The sequence below is a fragment of the Piliocolobus tephrosceles genome, chromosome 4, assembly GCF_002776525.5.
Source record: "Piliocolobus tephrosceles isolate RC106 chromosome 4, ASM277652v3, whole genome shotgun sequence".
In the NCBI taxonomy this organism is placed as follows: Eukaryota; Metazoa; Chordata; class Mammalia; order Primates; family Cercopithecidae; genus Piliocolobus; species Piliocolobus tephrosceles.
In genome coordinates this window covers 90,634,375-90,661,760 of record NC_045437.1, presented here as the reverse complement: position 1 = coordinate 90,661,760, position 27,386 = coordinate 90,634,375, and the positions used below count along the sequence as shown (strand labels likewise).

Genomic DNA, 27,386 nt, shown 5'->3' with positions numbered 1-27,386 from the left:
AATAAGACAAAACACGGTTCTTTAACATCCCCAAGAGATCATACCAGCTCACCAGCAATGGATCCAAACCAAGATGAAATCTCTGAATTACCAGAAAAAGAATTCAGAAAGTCAATTATTAAGCTAATCAAGGAGGCACCAGAGAAAGGTGAAGTTCAATTTTTAAAACTCAAACACATGATACAGGATATGAAAGGAAAGTTCTTCTGTGAAATATATAATATAAATTAAAAACAATTACAACTTCTGGAAATCAAGGACACACTTAGAGAAATGCAAAATGCACTGGAAAATCTCAGCAATAGAATCAAACAAGCAGAAGAAAGAACTTCAGAGCTTGAAGACAAGGTTTTTGAATTAACCCAATGCATCAAAGACACAGATTTGAAAGTAGGGTAAACAAATGCTATAATTTCTGTTATGGCCTGTGGTAGACACTGTGAGGCACTACTCAGTTACACCTTCAATAAAGGACTTACTGCCTCAGCCCTTGGGAGTGCTCTCAGCAGACATCCTTCAGCTGTCAGTCTCATCAGAGTTTGCCTCAGCCACTTTGGTGCTCATACTCAAAGAACAGTGTGGTAGATTAAAGGCCATGCCATCTAGACCCAACTTGGAACAACTCTGAAGGGCCATTTTGAGTTCTGAGCTCCCCAGGAGTTATGCAAGTCTGTAATGGGACCTGCATGTCACCTTGATTTACCTCTCTGTTCATTCTTGCCTCATTCCCCTCCCTTCTTCAGATGTTGATTGTAAGGACACACCTTGATGTTCTGCATGCTAAACACTGTCTTAGAGTCTTTCCTGGAAACCCAACCTGCGATGTAAGTCCTTTCTAAATAACATGAAACCAGACATTACTCTAGCTTCCTAACCATCACCTTCCCTTATCTATTCCATTTCTGTAAACTTTCATCAGTCTGCAAATAATTTTGAGCACCTGTTATGTGCCATTCATTGTGCAGGAAATGCGAATGTGGTGTTAACAAATATGGTTTTGTCCTCATGGAGCCTACATGAGGGCAGACAAATCCTTACTGGTTTTATAAGTATTTCAGAAGAAAAAAATATAGGATATTATGTACAAATAGCCATGGTACAAAGATGGGATCTGGAGTTAAAAGGTACGCTGCATGCAGTGACTCACACTTGTAATCCCAGGGCTTTAGGAGGCCAAGATGGGAGGATTGCCTGAGGCCAGGAGTTCAAGACAAGCCTGGGCAACATAGGGAGCCCTTGTTTCTACAAAAAAAAAAAAAAAAATGTAGCCAGAAGGGGTGGTGTACGCCTGTAGTTCTAACCACTCAGTAGGTCAAGGCAGGAGGATCACTTGAGCCCAGGAGTTTAAAGTTACAGTAAGCTATGATCCTACCACTGCACTTCAGCTTGGGTGACAGAGCAAGACCCTGTCTCTTAAAAATAAAAATAAAAAATCTGCCTATGCCACCATTCACATTATGTGAATGTGGTATGCGTGGGTCACTTACTCTCTCTAGGCATCAATTTCCTCATCCATAAAACAGGTGCATAATCCTTCAGCTACCAACCTGTGTACTTAAAAAGTAATTGTTCTATCTAATGAGATAATCTGTATATAAATACTCAGAATATGAAGAGTCCCTATGGAATGTATCTAACCTGCCTTCTTTCCTAAAATGTGAGTTCTACCCAGAGGTCAGAGATCATGCCTTCGTCTGCTTTATAGTTATAATCTATTACCTAAATTTTTTTTCATAAAATTTTGATAAATTTTCTCACTATTCCATATAAGACTATGTCACCATTTAAATGTCTCCTTCGCTGAGCCTGCCTTAGTTTTTTGGTTTGACAATGTTTAGTCCTAACTTACACTTTTATACTGTATCTACTTCACGTATATTCATTGTAATTTTTAAATCTGTGTTTTATAACGTCTTGCCTACTCTGGTCAGTCATATTACATAATAAAATGTTTTAATCATACAAGTCAACATGATGATCACTTATCCTATTTTCTTATTATGCAAGTGACCCCTTTTACTTTTTCCTTACAATTAACTTGTCTCTTACATAATAGATACTAGCTGTTTTCTTGATTGGTAGAGCAAGTTTTTCAAACAGTCAGTTGCCTTCCTCTCCCCATCCCCAACCACACCACATCATGTATTTTGTAGAGCATTTGTCTTCTCTTCTTTCTCAACTCCCAGATTGTCAATCACTTAATGTTTGCTTTTTTTTTTTTTTTCCTTTTTATTTTAAACCTATCTTACACATGCTTTTTTTGTTGTTGAGGGAGCTTGCACGTGGCAGCATGGTCTAGGCAGGAAAGGAAAAGGAAGTTATTACTGCTCTCTTCTGGCCGCCTGCAATAATAAATCATAACTTGCCTTTCCCTAACTGGTGGCTGGAGACTTATCTTCATAAACGCATGTGACCCAAGAAGTTTCAGTTTACATACCCTATCCCTTGGTGTTCTTGCCTATGGAGAGCCTTTTCCTTCCTGAAATTAAACAAAGGTTGCAAGAATTGAAGCTAGGGCTTCAAAGCACAGGAAAAGAGAATGTTGTCTTATCCTGTTGCTACAGTGGAGATCCAGCTGGCCATGTTTACCTAACCAGGGTGTGAGACTGCTTGTCCATCTGTGAAGGGCTCAGCACAGTTCTAAGGCTTGCTCTTAAATTTTGGACTTAGAAACCTTTTGAAATCCCTCTTGTGTGTTTTCCTACATCGTTATTTTTAGACAGTTGTATAGGTTTGGGGTATATGCTTAAATTGCTAAGCATTGAACAGAAGGAAACTTTATAAGCCTTACCTGTTTACCAGGGTAGCATTCAACATCGTGTTATATATACGATGACCAAATTATTTCCCGTTCAAACCAGAGCACTGTAACAGGGAAAGGAGATACTATTATTAATTATGCCAGTTTAATAGTCATAAGCCAAGACTGTTCTGAGCGAACTGGAATCTATAGTCATCTTATTTATACTTAATTATTTCCTTTAAAATATTTAAGGAAGCCCAAATCACTTTACTTTACAAAATCGGGGAAGTAGGGGTGGAGATGGGAGTAGAAGCTATATGATACTTCAAAACTGCTATCCTATCAGTATGAATTTTGATGTCACTGAAGAGTACCTAGATACCACATCTAAAAGGTACATTTTAGAAATTAGAGATGAATGTCAAGGTAATAATAATAACTGACATTATTGATTTCTTACATGCCTTATCTCCTTTATGCTTCAGCAGTCCTATGAAGAGACTACTGGTATTATTCTCATTTGGGTGTTCTTACAATGATTAACCAAAAATAAAAATCTAAGCACGTCTAATTCTAAAGCCTATACATGCTTTTAACTATAACACTATACTGCCTTCCTCTGGACATACTCTATATCTCTGTGATTATCTTTTTTTTAAAAAAAATAGTCATTTACACCACCTCTATGTAGAAAACAAGGTGGTAAAGGGACTCTTTCCCCTGGCGTGGCACTGCTGAGCCGTGGCTTCATGCTTCGTTGCCAGCTCAAGCTATTCTGAAAGGGTTCACTGGTGGGAGGAAAGTAGAACTACCACAGTATTGCTTCACCAATTCCGTTTTCATTGTCAAGTGCATGGTGATATGACTGGTCTAGTATGCCGATGACAGGATTTTAAATACACACAATCATCAGGTCTTAGTGCTTCTTAGCCATGCAGTCATAGAAGTCTTACACCGCATAATCAAAGGAAAAAGTAGCCCTTTGTACATATTTTCTTTGTGGGCCTGTGCCTTTTTTAAAGTAATATTTGTCATTAAGTGCATTTATAAACTATACTTCTGTTAGCTTCCTCTATGTGAGTGAGGATAATGCACGTTTTAAAGATTTGGAGTAGTTTACATTGCATATTTTTGTGGGATGACCTGTTATAATTGTGTACTGTGTGCCATGTCCTCTGCTAATTGCTTTACAGTTTGTTCATTTAATACCCAAAATAATCCTATGACTTACATGGATTTATCATCTCCCATGACATTCACCTGACAAAACTGAAGTACAGAAAAATAATTTACTCAAAGTATCATTGCTAGATAGAAGTGGCAGAGCATGAGCTTGAACCCAGATAATCTGACTCCACCATCCTTGAATTTAACTATCGCACTTAATTTCCGAAGCTTCTACTTTGAAAATAGAAATTGTGAATGCAGATTAGAGGTGTGAACTGCAAGTAACAGGAGAGTTGAATGTCATACTCATCTGAATTTCCTGCTGGGCAGTTTGGTCTTCACATTATATCTACCGAAGTGTGTGTATTTCATTATAATCACTAGAGGTGCTAGTGCCTTAGGTAACAGAATCAAGGTTTTAGTGTTACATCAAAGATGGTGTTAGTAGCATTCTGTTGGGATAGACTTGCCCAAAAGAATCTTCAGGAAGAAGAATACAAAGTAGTCTCTGACCCTAACAGAAAAGACTGCCAAACCTAGAGTTAGCTGATAAGTCGTCATGGTACAGGGCACACTTGTAACCAGGTGGGCTTGGATAGCACAGGGCAGAGTACCAGGAAATGGGGAATATGCAGACAGAAATGTAAAGTGATAGGAGAGGTTTGTGAGAAAATATTTTAGTCTATTAAACCACATGAAAACTGCACTCAAGTAGAAGCACTGAATGCAATTATGATCTGCATAATGAAAGTGTGAAAAGGTAGCAGCATTTTATACTTTTCAAGCCTTTGAAACAACTTAATCTGAAATTTTAACTCGAGGAGCTCTAGAGGGAGCTAATCTATTTATATACATGTATTTTTTTTTAAAGGCATCTCAAACCTCAACTGTGCTATTAACTGGAGTGATGATTCATTCATGCTCATATGGTAGTAATGATCCTTGGATTTATAAATGTACAGTAGTGTCAGATCCTAATCTGATGCAAATATGTGTTATCTGATTTTCTTCTCAGAATATTATTTCCTGTACAAGTAATTCACATGCCGTAACCCACAGTACATATGTGTAACACATGTCATAATTTTAAAAGAAAGTAATAGCTTTTGCTGATGGAAGACTTTAAAATATTTTTTCAAAAACATGTTTAAAACATATGATATATCCAAACATAGCTATGGGTCTGCATGCACATATACACATCCCTACCCCAACCCACACTGGCTCTTTTGAGAATTTCCTTGGACTTCAAAATACAAGGAGAAGTAATTATTCCGAGTGTCATGGCTGCCAGGCTACAAACACAGGAAAACGATTATGCATCAACTTCTTTTAGGTTAGGATAAAGCCAACCTAATTTAGAGTTTCTTTCTCCTTTAGGTTGGGAGATTGAATTGGGTTGGATTTACAATTCCCATAACCCAAGGCCCTGGATTAGAGATATGCCAAAGACTTCATGGCAGAGCATCCCCATAACATCAACATCTCCATGCCTTCAAAGTAAATTAAGGCATCTCTCTACCTCAATTCAGTTTAAATTAAATTAAATCATAATTCAATTTGGCAAAAATAAAGGAATCTTTGTGTTTTCCTTTGCAGAAAGTCATTTATGGTAGAGTTCTGGAAGAAATGAAATCCAGAGAAATGCTAAAATAGTTTTTAAGCACAAAAAGGAAATTGAGGAATGCTTAAGATGACATGAAGCATTTGGATTTGGCCAGGTATCTGTGAAGACAGTGGGCAGGAACATCATTTGAGGACCTTAGAGAAAGCATGGTGAGTTAAATTAGGTGGACAGAAAAGATCTGCAGGGTTTCTGGAGAGAAATGGTAGCAGCCCTGTGGAAGGCCCGCACTTTACGTGGAAGGGAGCAGAGGTACCCCTGCTGCCTCTGGCCCTCCCACACTTCCCTTTGGTCCTCTGGTCTTCATCTCACCAAATACTCCTTTTATACTCAGATGAACTCACCCATCTTGTCACTCTTAGTTAATTTTTTAACTCTTACTCTGGAAGAAAACATAGTGATAAACAAGATTCCCCCCCCCCCCCAATTTCAACCCCATCAACAATGTTAATAATAATATGAACTTGCATACAGATGGCATATGTTTTTAATCTGTTCAAAGTACTGCACTTGATATTTAGTGGCTTAAACTTTTGTCAGAGTAGGAGCATGCCATATAGTGAAGGAAAGAACAGATTAATTATGTTTAAGCTCAAGTGAAAACACTTAAGAGTGGATAAATGGGTAAATTAAGCAAACAAAACTATCAAGTAACAGGGCCACTTTTTTTATTAATGCTGAAATCATCAATATGATTTATAGGAATATCTAATTTTCCCTCTTATCCTAGACATTATTTTAGAACTGTAATAATTTTAAAGTGCTATTGTCAGTTTCTCCTCCTGGCTGATTTCTATGTTGGCATGATTTTTAGAATTTCAACATTCCTTACTGATCTGGATCTTTTTACCATTTAAAAAAAATGTCCAAGTGAATGAAATGCTGTATATATGAAAAGGGAATTAATCAAATGAGTTTATTTATGTAAGAGTGTTATGTATTACTGAGAAGTAGACCTCGTGTAATACAGATGAAAGAACATGACATATATCCATGGTCAAGTCACGGTTTTGTCACTTTTGTGTCTGGGTGCCCTTTAACTAGTTTCTTAAACTGTCTCAATTTACTTATCCACAAATAGGGAAAATAATACAAGTTTTGCATACATTTCCGTATTAGTTGAGAGTAAAATGAGAATTAATTTGTATTTTATTTTGAAATTTGGAAACTGCTATTCAGATTAAAATAAATATTATACACAGACAAATAAAAGCAAATTTTAATTGTAACTTTACAATGTATATCCTATTAAGTCATGGACCTTTAGGATGTTGATGTCTGAGGTATCAAAATTTGTCATCACTTCTGTCCAACTCTTGATACCATACTGAAGATATTATAACAAAAATGGAATGAATGTTGACCTTAAGGGTAATTATTCAAAGGGATCTCTTACTGGATATTTCATAATTTGTTCAAGAATATATGGAGACATTTAGATCACATGGTCTTATCTTTTTTACAGACTAAGTTTCCTTTGAGAATCTCATGAAAGTTAATGATCTTTTCCTCAGAAAAATATTCATATGCCCATATAGAAAGCATTTTACAAAGAATTTCAAGTTGTTCATATCAACGGATCCTAATTAAATACTGCCATGTCCACCTTAGATTGTTATAGAGAAGGACTTTGATGATATGGCTTTCTCCCTTTTAGAGAGCGTTTTCCAGACTATTGGTCTTCTGTTACAGACCACATTATAGAAGGATTTTTCCTGCCCAGCTGTGCTTCCACTCATTCCTTGCTTTGGCTATATTTCATCTAAGGTCTGTCTCTTAAGCAAACTCAATTCCATCTCCCTGCACCATTGCCTCTCTCTGGTATTTTTCATCAGTGCTCATTCACAGTGGAAGAAGTAACTAAGTCACTGTGACCCAGACTAACAAATGCAAGAAGCAGAGGGTCCGGACAGAAATGGCAGTTGCAAGTAGTTCCAGGACTACTAAAGTAGGCTGCAGCAAGGCTGGAACAGAGGTAAATAGTCCAGAAAGTTAGACTGTTAACGTATTCACTTATTCACAATTCTACTAATCCTAAACAGTCAAATGTTGGAAATTCTTTGCTACTGGGTTAATTTGTAAACAGCTCTGCATTAAGATCTTCTGGAATTTGGCCATTCCCGACCTGTAATAATAAAATATGAAAGTGATTTTTAAAGTGTAAAATGCTATAACAGTGTAAGAGAGTATCATATTGGATTATAATGTGATGGTGTGATGTGATGATAAATTGCATATTATCACTTCCACTGTATGAAACGTCAGCCAGAAAGACAAACAGACTACAGATATTTTCCTCTGGTAGTCCCTCTAACAACTCTGTATGTTTCCAGCTTGTAGAATTTTAATCCCCAGGTTTTCTATTTTAACACTAACTCCTCACCAATTCATTACTTCATTGTATCTCATTTCACAAATGGCTCTCAAGATTTAGCGTCTTCAGATGCTGTCTTAAGTAAATCTGCATATGTTAACAACAGCCACAACAAAATCCAGGTCAAATATTTTAAAACGCAAGCATATCCTTAGAATACCAGAAAGCATGTTCTTATTTTGTACTTCAGCAACAATTGGTCTAGATCTCTAAAAGTGTTACTATTTAGAAAATGAGAATAAGGACATATAATTTCTTCATAAGCCAGATGGATTCACTATTGTGGAATTTGGGGTTTTATCATCTAATGTTGGTTTAAACTTTTATATGCTAGTGCCAGTGTGATCCAATGAGAATCTATTTGTAAAATAAAATCCAGAAGAAGGTAGCATACTACTTAATAATTCATGTGAAGTATTAATTTAGAGTATTATTTTATGCTTTGAAAGGTATTATTGGTATTGCAAGATAAATTTTTGCAGTAATATTATAATGTTGGTAACCAATATTGATTTTAAGATTTTTACATTATATAAGCAGAAAACACAGGGCACAAAGAGTTGAGGTGCAGAAGTGTTGGTGAGGTAGCATTAACAGTGAGTTGGGTTCCCATTAGGTAGTATTCATTGAGACATCATGTGCATATGCTGGGCTTAAAAAAATTTAAGAGAGAGAGAGACATTTGAAATTCAGAATGCCAACAGGCATCCTTTGGTATCATAAGCATGGTGTGCAATGTTCTTTCTCTGTATGCACTTTCATCGCCATTCAGAATTCTCTTTTCTGAAGTGCACTATTATATTTTTGATAGACAATTCATAGAAATTAACAGCAAATGATAAAGAAATTGTTCTTTTTTTCAATAAAAGAATTTAGAGGGAGAAAAGACACTTGAAGCAAAAAAAGAACATTATTATGAAATGCAAGGTTACTATTTACGATATTTTAACTGTAATTTTCAAAGCTTTCTTACATTTGTTACACCAAATTAGGGCCACTAGTGTAGTAGATTAAAACCTTTTCTCAGTTCTTCTGATGTAGAAATTTTCTCTTTTAATTTCTTTATCTGGCAGACCACTGATGAATTCATCAGTATCTCCAAGCCAAGCAAATCTTTTTTTATTATTTTTAGAAGCTGTTTTGTTTTGTAGAAATAGCATTCTATAGGAAGAAGTTATTATAAAATGTAATAGTTTGCCAACATAAAGAAATATGTTAGAAAGCAAAATTATATTAATAGGCTTTGAGCGAAAAATATCTTTGTGGGCATTTAAAACACCAAGGAATTGCTAAATTGGAAAAGTCAAAGAAAGATGTCTTTCTTTACTGATGTGCCATCTACTGAAAAGTAGTAGAAGTTGGTCCTAAGTAGCTAACAGTGAACCCCGGGTACTAACTTCCCTGAAGCACTGAAGCAGGAAGTGGTGGAAAAAACTTGTAAAAGAAACCCTCAGGGATTCCCCTGTGATCCCTTTAATCCTCGAACTGTCAAACCACATGGAAAATAATAGAGCTGCGTAGTTCTAAGACTTAAGTGGTATTATCTTTTTAAAGGAAAATATTAGGTCTTTTCACATCTCTGGACAAGAATAGGGTATGTGTTCAATGCAAAAAAGAGTAACTTTGAACCAGAGATACATATTGCTTTTTCATTTTTAATATAATATTGTTGTTATCTCTGACTAAGCATGCTGCACCCAGTAGGAAAAACAATTATAGCCAATATTTTATTTTCCTTTTTTAAAATAGATGATTCAACGAGAAGCAGATGTAAAAAATAAGGTAACTGCTGTGGCATTGACAGACTCTGTTCACAATGTGTGGCATCAAGAAGCTGGCAAAACGATTCGAGAATGGATGAGAGAGGTGAGACTTGTTTTTTTTTTTGTTTTTTTTTTTTTTAGTGCTGAGATGAATGAGCGTGAGCCTTTATGTCTTGAGCCCCCACCAACCTGTAACACCTCCCATCCTCAGACTCCCTTTCTAGAGGCAGAACATTGCGAGGAAATAGAAAATGTTAGACGTGCTTAAAATAATAATAGAAAACTCGTGTGAAGAACTAATATTTTTGAAACCCCCCCTCCCTTCTTTTTGGTTTTCTATAGAACACTGTGTGTATAGTGTTCAGTCTAAGGTGGGAACTTGTGCTGAAAAAGGTCATGGAATTAAGAGATTCTTATTCCCTGATGCTTAATTTTTCCACCATCTATTTAGCATTGGTGCCGCTTAGTTACAAGAACGACGCATAGGGTACACTTGGTCTCTTTTTCTTCTTGAAAGGCAGTCAGTGTGTGCCACTCTTAAATGGATTGGCTGACTACATCCAGTAGAGGGAAGAGAAGAAAAAAGCTTAAATGCTGTTATGCCAGACCCTTGAGCTAAGAGAAACCCAGGGGCCAGCCATGGTTCAGCCTCAGGCTAAGAAAGCTTCTTTTCACACTTCCTAAGGGCCGGTGAACCTGAAAACTAACAAGGATTCATTGAATATGCTCCCATTATTACTATTTTTTAACTTTCAGCCTGTTATATTTTTTATTCCTATGACAAATATCCAGCTGAAATTTTCTTTTATTTTTATTTATCTTTCTGATATTATAAGCAGTTGGCATCAGCCACCCATGCCGTAGTAATTGTTTAATCAAATCATTTACTTATATAGTATGAATGAGTTGATTGACCTTCTTGGTTTTCTTCCAGTTTTTCTTGATAGAATACCTGGTGGCCCTTCAGCTGATACCATAGGACTGTATGGTGGGTAAATTCTACCAGCCTTCATGGTGCACTGTAAGGACCACAGAGTTAATGTTTGAAGGGATAGAAAAATTAGGCTATATAATTTCATAGTAGCGTTAAATTATCACCAGTCTGTTATCACTTGTTTTTCTGCATTAGAAAAAGTACTTTCATCGTGCAAAAGTCTAAAATATTTTTATTCCAGTCCTCTTAATACTATAAACATATAAAGATGGGTTTTTAAAATCTTTTCTAACATGTAGGTGTTTGATGATAACATAGAAAGCTCCCAGCATTATGTAAATAGTAAGGTTAGTAAATGAGCTGTTAGTAACTTTTCCCCACACACATAACTAGTATGGAATCTGATGCTTGGCTCAAACTAAAAACATCCTTGCTCATGAGTTTTTCATTCCAGATGACAAAATAACAAAATTTATTTAGGTTTACTTTTTAAGTATTTCTAACTAAGGCTGGATTAGGTGTTCCTTTCAAAAGTCAGAATATATTAATCTGTGTAGCTTCCATCTGACTAGACAGTAGTTGAATTCATCATAATTTAATCAAGGCTGCCATTAATTTCTTTGCAAGCATAGCTTTTCTAAAATTTATAAAATTTTATAAATGCCCTAGTTCTTGGATAGTTCTTTCAGTTCCCTCAATTAAGCCTTAGGGAAGCAATTTGAAGAGTTTGTATTTTGACCTATCAAAATTGATATCCCAGCTCAATCACTTACATAACTTCATAGTTTGAAGCAAGTTATTTTATCTCTTTGAGATTTGATTTTCTCATCTGTAAACTATAATACCTACCTTGCAAATGTGATGGAAAATACATATGTAAAGAAATAGCACAGTTCTTGGCACTTTAAAAAAGTTCGGTAAGTTAGAGCTGTCACTGTTGTTACAGTCTCACTCCCAAATAATATAAAACACATAAACTGTATTCATCTTTTGTTTTATGAATGGTTTGCCTATTCAAAATATCTTACAAAAAGGAAACAGGGTGACATACTGGAAGTAATTCAGAACAAGCATATGGGAGAACTAAATTTTGATAATGACTCTGGCTAGGTAAATCAATAATTAAGAATCTAGCATGTACCAGCTAGTTTGCTAAGATTTATAATCTTGGAAAAGCCACTCCATCTTTTTGGTTCTGTTTCATAATTGAATTGGAGACAGTAATTCCTATTCCATCTACTTCATGAAATACTGTGAGAAGCAAAGGTGATAATCAAGGATGAAAGCTCTTTGAAAAGCAAATGGTACTATATAAAGAAATGAGATGTGTTATTATTGAAAACACTGTAATATCTCAGAGATTTAAATTATTAGATCATTCCTGATGGGGCTTTGAAATTACCCCTGTTCAGTGATCTTCTCCAAAACGAAAACAAAAAGACTGTAAAAGTGTATGACAGGTATCCTTGTAGGAACACACCTAAATGTGTGACCTCTTGTAGAGAAGATTACAGTGTGGTTTGGCAAGAGTGTTTCCAAACTCTCAGGATGAAACTTCCTCCCCTTTTCTTTCTCCTTTCTTATTTCCTATCCCCTCTGCAAGACTCCTTGAAATAATGAAGAGAAACAAACCTGGATTACAGGAAAGGGCGGTTGTCTTAAGCATGGGTGTTGGAAAGTTTTTTGTTTTATATGTTTAAATTAATGTGATACATGTAAGTGGCCAACAGGCATATGAAAAAATGCTCGACATCACCAGTCATCAGAGAAATGCAAATTAAAACCAAAATGAGATACCATCTCACACCAATCAGAATGGGGATTCATATACACTGTTGGTGGGAATGTAAATTAGTACAGCCTCTGTGGAAAACAGTATGGAGATTTCTCAAGGAGCTAAAGATAGAAGTACTATTTGATCTAGCCGTGTCGCTACTGGGTATCTACCCAAAGCAAAAGAAGTCATTTTACCAAAAAGACATCTACACTGGTATGTTTATCACAGCACTATTCATGATAGCAAAGTCTTGGAATCAACCTAAGCATCCATCAAAGGATGACTGGATAGAGAAAATGTGGTACATATCTAAATATATGTATATAGATATATAGAGATATATACTTTGGAATACTACTCAGCCATAAAAATGAATGAAATTATATCTTGCAGCAACATGGATGGAACTGGAGGCCATTATCTTAACTGAAATCACTCAGAAACAGAAAGTTAAATACCACATGTTCTCACTTCTCAGTGGGAGCTAAACAATGGGTACATACGGACATACCAAGTAGAATAATAGACATCGGAGACTTCAAAAGATGGAAGGTGGGAGATGAAGGATGAGAACTTATCTATTGGGTATGATGTACACTATTTGGGTGACAGTTACACTAAAACCCCAGACTTTATCACTATGCTGTAGTATATCCATATAACAAAAATGCATTTGAAAGTCCTAAATCTGTAACAATAAGAAGGGATGTGATAAAGTTACTGATGTTATGCATTTATTTTTTAAAAAACTAATTTTTAAACCTACCAATTTAGCATACAGAACAAAAGTTAAGAAATATATTATTGTATTACTTGTGTAATTTATAAATATTAGTAACAGTTTCCTTTAAAGAAGGAAGGTCAGGCCGGGCGCAGTGGCTCACACCTGTAATCCCAACACTGGGAGTCTGAGACAGGTGGATCACCTAAGGTCAAGAGTTCGAGACCAGCCTGGCCAACATGACGAAACTTTGTTTCTACTAAAAATATAAAAATTAGCCAGGCATAGTGTCAGGCACCCATAATCCCAGCTACTCAGGAGGCTGAGGCAGGAGAATCACTTGAACCCAGGAGGTGGAGGTTGCAGTGGGCTGAGATCACGCCATTGCACTCCAGCCTGGCCAACAGAGCAAAAGCTCCATCTCAAAAAAAAAAAAGAAAGAAAGAAAGTCAAAGAGTAGTACTACTTTGAGCAATTACTCCAAGTGAAACCTATTCTGAACTAAAAGACCACGCATAGATGCTAAGCCAGCCTCTTGAGGAGAGGTAAAAGGTAAATGAAGGCAGCTCCTGAAGAACTTCTTCCTTCAAGCCCCAGGACTGTCTAGGCGGAGTGGGCAAATGTTTCCCAACATACCCCTGACCTCTGAAATTCTCCAGCTACACCAGATGTACGATTTTATGTAATAGTTGTGAACCCTTCCCATCACCATTCAACTCTGAGTGTAGGGCCTTAGAAACTTGACCTAGTAAAACATAGCTGTATTTGTCTGAGGACACAAAACGTTTCACATTAAAAAATCAGCCTTTAAAGCAATGGTGATTTATAATTCAGACAAATGCAATAAAAATGAATGAAAATCTGGCCTCAACCAAGACAGTAAGCATCTCCAAATACCTCCAAACACCTTGCACAGGAATAGCTACTACCTACTTTTCTCTTTAAATATAATATACTAGATTGTTATCTTTTTATTTAAAAACATTATTTCAAACCTACTCTGAAATATTGTTGACCTTGGTTCAAATGTCAAAGGGAATCACTCAGCACTGTGGCCTGTAGGCATTTCTAATCCATATCAATAGCTCCCCAAATTTTGGATATTACAAAAAGGAAAATTTACAACCACAAAAATCTATAGGATCATCATTTTAGGGTAAAAAAAAAAAAAATGTTTACACTGAAAACACTTAGCTTAAAGAAATACTTTCTACATTACCTATTTTTCTCTTTTTCCTTCAGATCCAGAGAAACATTAGTCATGTAGTCTGTCCCTATCTGCCTGCCCTGGCCAAGGACTTCTTTCTCTATGCTTGTTTGTTGGAACTAGGGGAGGCTGCGTCTGAGACTCAAGTATGGCACTATTGGTACCTTAAGTTCAACATACCTTGTTGCCTATTCAGGGGACCTGAGAATAAATCTCAGGGGCTGCTAACCCTCTCCAGCATGTTTTGAATTTAGGTAGGACTTTCCTAGTGGGCTGCCTGCATCACTACCCATAACACTTTGGTAGTGTTCATCTCAACTAAAATTTGGAATGGGGACAAAGTGAGGCATTGAAAAAAGGGATACGTAAGTATTAGAAAAGCATCGAAAGAGACTTGACTTCTAAACTATAGTAACACATTTCAGAATAGGGAGTTAGATTTGATAAAATAAAATTTCAGACAAATTAAATTTAGATATAACTGCATGTCTTTCTTTGCATATGTTTATGTTATTTTATTTCATTATACTCTATCCTATAGCAAACATTTAACTTGTTTTGCCCTTTTTTCCATATAATTTTCCCAATGGGGTAAAAATGCCACATGCCCCTGCACACACACACACATACACACTCTGAAATGGCTATATCAAATCTGTGTAGTTGTACACAGGTACTTTGTCATTGCAGAGAACTTTTGAACATACTCACTTTAACTATAGGGTGTTCAACTTCTGTCCAGTTTTTTTTTTTTTTTGAGGCGGAGTCTCGCTCTGTCGCCCGGGCTGGAGTGCAGTGGCCGGATCTCAGCTCACTGCAAGCTCCGCCTCCCGGGTTTATGCCATTCTCCTGCCTCAGCCTCCTGAGTAGCTGGGACTACAGGCGCCCGCCACCTCGCCCGGCTAGTTTTTGTATTTTTTAGTAGAGACGGGGTTTCACCATGTTAGCCAGGATGGTCTCGATCTCCTGACCTTGTGATCCGCCCGTCTCGGCCTCCCAAAGTGCTGGGATTACAGGCTTGAGCCACCGCGCCCGGCCCTGTCCAGTTTTTATGAGAGATCAAAGCCTTAAACACGTGGCCACATAAAAACTGAAATTTCACAAACATAAAATGTTAACCTATATTTTGCTTTAAGTGTTTGAATTAAAGGTGATCTGAGCAAACTGGACAAAAGTTCATTTTGTTCAGCTTTTTAAGGTAACAATTTAGAAAATGATTAATCATCTGCATATTGTAATGTGCCATCACTTGTATTAATACTAGAAAATCCTCTAAGACATAGCTTTACATATGTGATGTGTAGGTGAACAGTAGGAAGACCGACATATCACCTGGTTAATAGCTGACTTTCATCAGATTTGGAGGTACTAGTTGGATGAATAATAATTAAAATACATGCAGTACCTAATCGCTGCCTGTCTGTCGGTAGTGCTAATTGCTGTCATTGAAAAGACGGAATTGTTTAAAAAAAAGAGAGAGAGAAAGAGGAAGTCATTCTTCATTGCAGCTATCTCCCTGTATCATTGGGAGCCTATTTTTAGTACCTATAGAAGTCATGATTTTTGAATTTATTAGGGGCTGTGATGAATGATAAAACAAATCATCCATTTACATATCTTGACACTGCTTTGGAGAATACTTATTTCTTACAAGCAAGTGTCACATTGTATATAAAAGCTGGCTAATTGTGTGCTAATCTTCTGCATTATCTAGAACTCTCTGATGTGGTATTCTATCAATGGTAATATTAATTTTACGTATTTCAAATGTATGAAATATCTTCTAAAACCATATTTCTTTTATAATTTCTACCCTTACATTGTGTAGTTTTGCATTCAACTGCTAATTAAGATTAGGCGAGCACACTGTAGAATATGTATCCATCTTAAACCACCAAGCTTTTGTAATGCATGAAAAATACTAATATTTTATCTATTTTAAATGTAAATAGAGAGAAAGCATTTAAGAACATTACTACATGTTATGTTTGTTTTCATGTTTTTTTCCTACACAGTTCAATAGTTTCATTGATCTACTGTTTCTTACAAAAATCTGCCATGCTTTGTGAACTTCACTTTCTAATCTCATACAGCAACCCTTCCTTTATGTTATTCCTGCTCTCCCTGGTCCCAGAACAGTAGGGTTGCCTTGACAAATCTATTCAAAAGCCATTCCTCGGCCTTTATTGGTGGGGACTGGGGCCTTTGAAATTCTCTCCTCACTGCAACACAGCTGACATCTTCTTCCAGACAGAATGAATTAAGGAAATACAATAAGACACTTGATCTACCAGTCAAGGATCTTTCCACAGTGAGGACGGATTCCATGGTGCACAACCAGGGCAGCAAGCATCTAAAAATACACAATACATGCTTGTTTACCAGAATAGCAATCACCGATTTTTCCAAAATGATTGATGGGATGATTTCTTTAAAAAAGAAATCTGTCTGGAAATTCATTGCGTATGTGTGTGTGCGTGTGTATGTGTCTGTATGTTGAGAAATGTTTTAAAAACCGTGTGATGATAATTACATATTTTTAGCCAGACTTCAAATACAGACTTAAAATGTATAGAAGGAATATAGATTATTTTATTTCTCTGAATTGTAAATCATTACATCGTTACTATTAAAAATTACCTAATTTTTAATATTGGAGGCTTTGTGTCCATAGACACACAGCTACAACTCACCAGATGGTGATTCTTTATAACTATTTTGATAACAGCCTTCATTAAAGCAGGTAAAAGTAAAAATCAAAAAATAGTATTTTTATATGGGTCAGATTTTGAGGAGTAAATACAAAATTCATTTATTCTGGTATTACACAAAGAATATAGTTTAAAAATTGGCTATTCTTTCTTGTGTTCATATTAATATTTATTTTAATCTAAAAGTTAAAAATGGATACTTATTTTATTTTCCCTTAATTATAATACCTTTATTTGTTTACTGCTTGGCCATCTAAACTTCACTTGGAAATATATTGCATCATGGTTCATGGAAGGTTCCATGTCATCTTATTTTATTTATTTATTTTTTAAGACAGGGTCTCCCTCTGGCACCCAGGCTGAAGTGCAATGGAGTGATTTCAGCTCACTGCAACCTCTGCCTCCTGGGTTCAAGCCATTCTCCTGCCTCAGCCTCCCAAGTAGCTGGGACTACAGGCATGTGCCACCACGCCTGGCTAATTTTTGTATTTTTAGTACAGAAGGGGTTTCACCATGTTGGCCAGGCTGATCTCGAACTCCTGACCCCAAGTGATCTGCCCGCCTCAACCTCCTCCCAAAGTGCTGGGATTATAGGCACGAGCCACCATGCCCTGCCCTTACATGTCATCTTAATATCAGCGCAGATGATTTGCTGAATTGTAAAACAAACAAACAAACCTTTTTCACAGTCATGTTAATTATGAATAATTACTGACTGTTTACATAAGAAAAAAATGTTACGTGTATTGAAAAATGAATACAGTCTAGTGGTTGATTTCATAGGATAAATTAATCTCTTCCTCAACATTTGGTCTTGGCTTAAATTGTGTTTCAACAATATTGTCTCTATTACATTGCAGAACTGTTGTAATTGGGTCTCTAGCTCAGAACCATTAGACACATCAGTGGAGTCCATGCTACCTGATTGCCCCCGAGTCTCAGCAGGTATGTGTTTGATAAGAGATATATGATTGCTGTTGTTTTTCAAGGTGAAAAATATGCTAATGAAATGTAGAATTCTATTTTGTGAATTAGTTTGTTTTTGTCTTTGAGTTGTTGGACGAATTATTGGTAATATTATGTATGGGTAGAATCCTCTATCACATATTTGTTAAGTAACTTAAAATGCTTACCAACAAACTCGGTAAGATGAATAGGTGAAACAATTCGAGAGTAGTATAGACAACTGCTGTTGAAGCTTAGAGAGATAAGACATACATACATGGATACCTAAACAACAAGGACTGGGCAGACATATAGGATCTTTCATAGGATATGTGTCTCTGAGTTCCAACTCAATGATATGACAGGCAGGCAATGATGTTGTGTGTCCTAGAGACTTTAGAAAAAAATATTTCATGTAAAGATTTTAGTTGCTTCTTGGGTTAGATAGACAGACTCTGGACTGTGGGAAAACATGCAAGATAGCATCCTATGCAAAGGAGACAGAGCAATTTAAGGAGCAACAGCCGGAATGGATCTGAAGATGTTCACAGGGAACAAAGGCAAGACTGGACTGCCTATTGAAAGGGAAGAGGTGAAGAGGTGAGCACGTCAGGAGCAGTTGGACTCTAGGAAGTTTAAGGATAGCATTGATTTCCAGCCTAAAGGCTTTGTATTTGAGTCACTAGATAAGAAGAGAGAGTGACATTTGTAAGCTTTCTGGTTTTGACTTTCACAGTTCTCAACCAAGTGAGCAGTGGCATCTTGTTATAACTGATAGCAGAAATGGGTTTGCTCTGGCCATGGGTGCTGGAGAACAGGTAAAATTTGGAACGCAAACTACTTTATGTTAACAATCGTGATAGCTAATCACTGAGGACTTAAAGTTGAAAATATGTGTACATATTTGAAGAAAATAATTTGGAGAATAGTTCAGATTCTAGGTATAGAACTGCTGTTATAATTAAACATCACTATCGTTAATACCTAAACTTCAACTGAGTTTCACTATAATTATAGCTGAATTTTATAAGTCTGTAAGCCAGGGTTCAACCACAGAGACAGAACCACTAGAAGATGTATATGCTACTATACATACACATAGAGATAGACATATACACACACACAGTTATGCACATATGTATATATGTATGTGTTCTTAAATATTATATAATCGATTTTCATTATTTATGCTAGTTATATAATGTGAAGTCACTAAAAACACTGAATTAGCAAATAATCATAGCTCCTAGATGAAATACAAGACCAGGTTCCTGTGAGCTTCTGGTCACATTTTTGTCAACCAATCAATATGTAAACTTGTTTATGTGTGTTTTTGTTTCATGACACCTTATTTAATATATACTGTTGATTCGTTAACATTGAGCTCATGGCCAGCAGCACTGTAACTCAGGCCTCAATGAAGCTTATCTAACACATATTTTCTCCATAAGGCATAACACAGCCTTCTTGTGCTTAGCAACACTACACAGCACTTCAGCACTACATTTGGGGGCTATTGTAAACAGTGAAACCAAAAAAAGGCACAAAAATAGAAAACTGTGGCACTAAATAGTCTATTAAAAGGATACTTGTTCACAATGTAAGAACTGAAACAAGAAGGCAGAGCGTGACCTTGTTCAGCCTTAATTAAGAATGAATGACTCAAATTTTTCACCATTCTGCACTTGTGCATTTTGCAAATAACTGCAAAAATGCCATGAGTATGGATTTTGGGGTTACAAATAAGTTTTAGTGAGTAGGTGAATTTGTAAGTTTAGAATCCACAAATAATGAAGACAAACTGCATATAGGAACGGATTTGTCACTGGGACTTTACCTGAGGCTGGCTGAGCAATCTCTGTAAGGATGTTGACCTTATATCTGATGGAGGAGCTTGAGTTCACAGAGCAGGCAGTTGGTAAGGGAAGATGAATGTGAAGTGGCAGAGACAACAATGAGCTAGAACCCATAAGCGAGAGCTGGAGTTCAGGAAGGTAAGCTTAAACCCACATCAGGTTTGTGTGTGTGTGTGTGTGTGTGTGTGTGTTTCCAGAGTCTCACTTTATCACCCAGGCTAGAGTGCAGTGGTGTGATCTTAGTTCACTGCAGCCTTGATCTCCAGGGCTCAAGTGATCCTCCCACTCGGCCTCCCAAGTGGCTAGGACTACAGACACACACCGCCATGCTCAACTAATTTTTTTGATTTTTAGCCCAGGCTGGTCTTGAACTCCTGAGCTCAAGCAGTCCTCCCACCTTGGCCTCTCAAAGTGCTGAGATTACAGGCATGAGCCACCACACCTGGCCCGTATCAGTTCTTGTTGCTTCTGTGGATGTCTTGTAGAAGCCCTGTGCCCTTTGTTATGGATCTAAACACATACACCTGCTCCAGGAGTCAGAGCTGCTGAAGGAGAATTCACGGGAAGGTGGAGCAGATGCAGTCCTAGCTATTGCCTCACACCACAAGGCAAGCCAGCAGATAAGTGACAAGATGTGTGAACTAGAAATGGCTGCTGCTTCACTTTAACCCTCCAAATTTTCCACAAAAATACTCCCTTATGTACCATCCTAATCAGAAACAGACAGGAAAGGAATTCTGGGAAATGTAGTTCAACCTAACCAAACTGACACATTCAAAAGCCACCACAGTCCACCTCTTGCCAAGTTGGCACTGATGTACATCTCCCCAAAATAGACATATTGTCCAAATAACGATGTTAATATTAAGAAAGTCATGCTACCACCAAATATCATACAGCCATTGAAATGTACAATCGAAAACAAACTACAAGCAAAAGCACACTAATCCCTTCCCTAGAAGAGGGAACAAAATCCCTTTATTGTCCTTTGCTGATATTCATTCTTCTCACCCTTGGTACCCTGTAATTTAAATACCGAGAAATAAAAGTTAATTACTTTTGACAGTGTGTTATATTAGATGATAAAGGAATAAGAGAGAACATGTAAACAGAAATATTTAGCTTATATGTATCTACAAAAATATTCATATCAAAATAAGTACTACTACATGCTTTATTTTTGTAACCAGATATGTTGGTATATACTTATAGCTGGTATTTATAACTTTTATGTATTTTATATATAAAAGTATTTATAACTTATATACTTATAGCTGGTATTTATAGCTACCTTTTTCTGCTACCCATTCAGTACAGATATACCTCAAAGATATTGTGAGATCCATTCCACACAACTGCAATAAAGCAAGTATTTAATGACACCTAAAATAGTAAATCCTTTCAAGAAGGATTTCAAGTAACTTTGCCCCAGATTCATCAGAGGAATCACTGTCTCTGGCATCCATAGCCTTACAAAATGTGTATCTTTAATAATGAAACTTAAAAGTTGAAATTGCTCTTTGTTACATGGGCTACAGAATGGGTATTGTGTTAGCAGTCATGAAAACAACATGAATCTCCTTGTTCATCATCAGAGCTCTTGGATGACCAGGTGTGTTGCCAAGGAGCAGTAATATTTTGAAAGGAATCTTTTCTGAGCAGTAGGTCTTAATGGCAGGCGTAAAATATTCAGTGAACCATGCTATAAACAGGTGTGCTTTGTTGTGCCACTTATAGAGCATAGGCACAGGAGACTTAGCATAATTCTTTTTTTTTTTTTTTTCTTTTTTTTTTGAGACGGTGTTTTGCTCTTGTCACTCAGGCTGAAGTGCAGTGGCACAGTCTTGGCTCAGTGCTGCCTCCTGGATTCAAGCGATTTTCCCGCCTCTCTTGGCTCACTGCCCCCACTTGGGTTCAAGTGATTCTCCTGCCTCAGCCTCCCGAGTAGCTAGGATTACAGGCGCCCATCACCATGCCCTGCTAATTTTTTGTATTTTTAGTAGAGACAGGGTTTCACCATATTGGGCAGGCTGCTTTTGAACTCTTGACTTCAGGTGATCTACCCACCTCAGCCTCGCAAAGTGCTGGGATTACAGGCATGAGCCACTGCACCCAACCTATTTAGCATAATTGTTAAGGGCCCTAGGATTTTTGGAATGGTAAATGAGCATTGGCTTCAATTTATATCATCAGTTTCCTTATCCCCTAACAAGAGAGTCAGCCTGTCCCTTGAAGCTTTGAAGCCAAGCATTGACTTCTCCTCTCTAGCTATGAAAGTCCTAGATGGCCATCATCTTCTTCCAGTGGGAAGCTGTTTTGTCTACATTGAAAATTTGTCGTTTTGTGTAGCTACACTCATCAATGGTCTCAGCTAGATCTTCTGGATAACTTGCTGCAGCTTATACATCAGCACTTGCTGTATCACCTTGCACTGTTATGTTACAGAGATGGCTTCCTTCCTTCCTTAAATCTCGTGAACCAACCTCCGCTAGCTTCCAACTTTTCTTCTGCATCTTCCTCACCTCTCAGCCTTCATAGAATTGAAGAGAATTAGGACCTTGCTCTGGATTAGGATTTGGCTTAAGGGAATGTTGTTGCTGGTTTGATATTCTAACCAGACCACTCAAAGTTTCTCCAGATCAGCAATAAAGCTGTTTAGCTTTCTTATCATTCATGTGTTCACTAGAGTAGCACTTTTAATTTCCTCAAGAATTTTTCCTGTGCATTCACTACTTGGCTAACTGTTTAGTGCAAGAGGCCTAAATTTCAGCCCCTCTTGGCTTTTGACATGCATGTCATCCTAAACGGAATCATTTTTAGCTTTTGATTTAAAGTGAGAGATATGCAACTCTTCCTTTCACCTGAATTCTTAAAGGCCATCGGAGAGTTATTCATTGGCCTCATTTCAAAATTGTGTTTCAAGGAACAGGGAGGCCCCAGGAGAGGGATAGGGACAGGAGAACTGCTCAGTTGGTGGTGCAGTCAGAACAGCTTTATCAGTTAAGTTCACTATCTTCTATGGGTGCAGTTGGTGGCACCTCAAAACAATTACAGTAGTAACATCAAAGATGACTGATCAAAGCCGAGTGTGGTTGCTCTTACCTGTAATCCCAGTACTTTGAGAAGCCAAGGTAAGAGGATTGTTCAGAGCCAGGAGTTTGATACCAGCCCAGGCTACAAAGCAAGACTTTATCTCTACAAAGAAAAAAATTTAAAAAATAGCCAAGTATGGTGGTGCACACCTACAGTCCCAGCTACTCAGGAGGCTGAGGCAAGAGGATCACGTGGGCCTAAGAGTTCAAAGCTACGGTGAGCCAATGAGCTATGATTGTACTATTGTACTCCAACTTGGAAGACAGAGCAAGACCCCGTCTGTAAAAGAAGAAGAAGGAGGAGGAGGAGAGAAGGAAGGAGAGAAGGAAGGAAATCCATCACTAATCGCAGATTACCATAACACATGATAATCATGGAAAAGTTTATTAGCACAGGGAGACACGAAGTGAGCACATGCTGTTGGAAAAATGGCTCCGATAGACTTGCCTGATGAAGTGTTGCCAGAAAACTTGAATTGGTTAAAAAAAAAAATCAGTATCTGTGAAGTGCAGTAAACTGAAGCACAGTAAAATGAGGTGCGCTTTGTTCTCAGCAAGCACTTTAGTTGGTCAAGATTCTTTGCCTGGTGAAATGATCCACACCTTCATTCTCGAAGAGTTTTGGCCATTAGCAGTCCTGCCTGGATTAGGTGATCATAGTATGCTATTGACTGTAATTACAGAAACTACTTACAGGTACTCTGGAGCATTTCCTGCATTGCAGAGATATTACTTATCACCCATTGTGTAGTAGCAACTACATTTTCCTTTGGAAATCAGGATTTATCACCCATCCAGTATAGTGCTCCTATCCAGTACATCCGTGTCCTGTTGATTCAGTGGCATAAGGAGACCAAAGTGGCAAGATTGCAGTCTCAACTTCCAGTTCAAAAGAATTATTATTATGTCACCTAATGGAAACATTTCTCCTTTTTGGAACTAAGACCTTTAGACCAGCAGAATCTGAAGTAATGGGCATGGGAAGCAAGAGCTCTGCTTCACTAAGTATAGTGGGATCACTAAGGATAGTGGGAAAAGAAGGCAGTCCCATATCTATGCCTTTATTCCCAGATTTGGGGCAAATAGCAACCTAAATCAAATGCTGATTTAGAGAAAAGTCCATATTTGGAGGATATTGTCCAACCACACAAGGTGTTGTCACCTAGCAGTCACAGATGAGTCTTCAAAAGGTCATTTCAGCTTTATCCTCAAGCCTGCTGCTTAAGGATAATGGGGAACATGGTAAGAGCAGTGAATGATGGCAGACTTCAGGCTCTCTCTTGTCCTCTAGCTTGCTCACTGTGATGGAAATCAGCTGCCAGGTTGTAAGCTGCCCTGTGGAGAGGCCTACATGGCAAGAAACTGGTGTATCGGGCCAAAAGCCAGGGAGGACCTGAGGTCCACCAATAGCCATGTGAGTGACCATGGGAGAATCAAGAAGATTCTCCCCCAGTTGAGCTCTTTGAGATGACTACAACCCCAGCCCAACACCTTGATGGTAGTCTTGTGAGAGACCCTGAGCTAGTATCACTCAGCTGTGTTCAGATTTCTGACCCACAAAAACTGTGAGATGATAAATGTATATTGTTTTAAGCTGCCAAATTGTGGGGTTATTTGTTCCACAGCAGTAGATAATTAATGCAACAGGCTTAAACTTAAACTCAAGTGGTTGCATAGCCTAAGTAGAAACAACTTTAAACCTTTTTTCGAGACTAAAGCCTTGTAAGGCTCATCTTAGCCCTGATACCTTAGGGTTTAAGAGCATCTATTTCTAAAGATGCACTAAAATGCTCATTGAAGATAATTTGTTCCTACCCTTGCTGCCCTACTAACTGATTATACTTTGCTGTATAATTTATCAGAAGATACTAAATTTCTTTATCATACTTATCTTTTACTAAGTCACCTTTATTATTCAGCTCTCCTCTGACCATTTTTTTCCCTTAGGATGGAATTTGCTACTAAGTGTAACTTTTCATTCCCTGTGGGGTTTTGTTCTAACAAATTTGGCCTAAATCAGAAGGAGATTGTACATACATTCCCTAGTACATATCCATTTATCTCTAAAGTATTTATTGACACTTACTGTGTTCCAGGCACTGTTCTGGAAGCTGGACACATAGCAGTGAACAAGAGCTCATCATGACCATCTTGTTCTCCATAATTTTAAAAAAGAATGAATTGCTTTCTGGGCCTGTGCTAGCAAAAAGGTTCTTTAGAAGCTGGCATCAGCATTAGGTTGCATCAAATAAGAAGAGAGTTAGGACCAGCACCCCTATCATTTCCTACACCTACTTATAAAAACTTACCACTTCTTCAGCCTGACTTAGTGCTTTCCTTCAGAGTCCATAAAAAATGTTGAACAAGATTAATTGTTCAACATTAATTGATTGAGGTGATGGCAGAAAATTCAAACAGAAACAACCAAAGGTTGATGAAGTAGCTTTGAAACACCCAAATTTCTCTGATCAATAATTTCTGTTATATGTAATTTAAAATACTAATATTATTTGAAGATTTCAACATGTGTACTGACCACAAATTACTAACGGATCTTCAGGCTGTATATTCAGTTTAATGAAGTTTTTTTTCCACCTTGCTAAACTGTAAAGATTTTTTTCTTATTATAATATGCTTTGACCTTCTGACTAAAAGTTTCACAGTGATAGCAGTGAAATTGCCTATAAACATACACATTTATTTAATACTGTAGTTTTTCCTTTATAACTAGATTTGCTTCCCATTACCAAGAAAGTATATATTGGTCATAATAATTTCATTTTATGAGTGTTACTTAGCTGTTTATATGTAATTTAAAACCAGATAAAAATTTTAAATTTTTACCTAAAATATCACTGTATGTTCAGCATAGTTATATTGTTTTTATTTTTCTTTTTTTTAGTTTTATTTTAGTAGAGACATGGTCTCACACTGGTGCCCAAGTTGGCCTTGTTGTTCATTATTAACAGGTAGGGAAGGCCAAGCACAGTGACGCATGCCTGTACTCTCAGCATTTTGGGAGACCGAAGCTCAAGGATCATTTGAGGCCAGGAGTTCGATACCAGCCTGGGTGACATAGCAAGACCTCATCTCCACTAAAATTTTTTTTTTTGTAATTAGCCAGTCATGGTGACATGAGCCTGTAGTCCTCGCTACTTGGTGCCTGAGGTGGGAGGATTGCCTAAACCCAGGAATTCAAGACTGCAGTGAGCTGTGATCTTACCACTGCATTCCAGATATATCTCCACCATCCACTGTATACTTACATATATGTATATATAGTGGATATTTGAGGGGTCTTGCATCTATGTCAGGTGACTGGTTTCCCACTTCTTTTTATTTATAGTGTTTTCTTTTTGTTGTGGTTGGCTTCTAAAGACCAATTCTCGTTTTTTCCCCCCCCATAGGTTATTGGGGTACAGGTAGTATTTAGTTACATGAGCAAGTTCTTTAGTGGTGATTAGTGAGATTTTGGTGCACCTGTCACCCAAGCCGTATACACTGCACCATATTTGTAGTCTTTTATCCCTTGCCCCATTCCCACTCTTCCCCCAAAGTCCCCAAAGTCCATTATATCATTCTTATGCCGTTGCGTCCACATAGCTTAGCTCGCACATATCAGTGAGAATATATGATACTTGGTTTTCCATTCCTGAGTTACCTCACTTGGAATAATAGTCTCCAGTCTCATCCAGGTCACTGCAAATGCTGTTAATTCATTCCTTTTTATGGCTGAGTAGTATTCCATTGTATGTGTGTGTGCGTGTGTGTGTATATATATATATAGTACTGGAATACACACACACACATATATTTAATATATAGAATATATTATAATATTATATATATAATATATATAATACACACACACACATATATTTATATACATACACACACACACACACACACACACACACACACACCACAGTTTCTTTATCCACTTGTTGATTGATGGGCATTTGGGTTGGTTCCATGATTTTGCAGTTGTGAATTGTCCTACTTAAACATGCATGTGCAAGTATCTTTTTTGTATAATGACTTCTTTTCCTCTGGTTAGATACCCAGGAGTGGGATTGCTGGATCAAATGGTAGTTCTACTTTTAGTTCTTTAAGGAACCCCCACACTGTTTTCCATAGCGGCTGTACATTACCACCAGCAGTGTAGAAGTGCTCCCTGATCACCGCATCCATGCTAACATCTACTGTTTTTTAATTTTTTTATTATGGCCATTCTTGCAGGAGTAAGGTGATACTGCATTATGGTTTTGATTTGCATTTCCCTGGTAATTGGTGATGTTGAGCATTTTTTCATATGTTTGTTGGCCATTTGTATATCTTCTTTCGAGAGTTGTCTATTCGTGTCCTTAGCCCCCTTGTTGATGGGATTGTTTTTTCCTTATTGATTTGTTTGTGTTTATTGTAGATTCTAGATATTAGTCCTTTGTCAGACGTATAGATTGTGAAGATTTTAT

The 27,386-nt window shown here is 37.3% G+C and overlaps 1 protein-coding gene across 18 annotated transcripts in view; it reads left to right on the top strand.

The window, feature by feature from the left end:
- FAM172A (family with sequence similarity 172 member A) overlaps positions 1-27,386 on the top strand; it is a 511,553-nt gene that overhangs the window by 335,016 nt on the left and 149,151 nt on the right. For all 18 annotated transcript variants that reach the window (XM_026454283.1, XM_026454281.1, XM_026454275.1 and 15 more), the window contains 2 exons: positions 9,658-9,774; positions 17,882-17,966. In XM_026454283.1, coding sequence (XP_026310068.1) covers positions 9,658-9,774; positions 17,882-17,966 — 202 coding nt within the window. The remainder of the gene's footprint in view (positions 1-9,657; positions 9,775-17,881; positions 17,967-27,386) is intronic.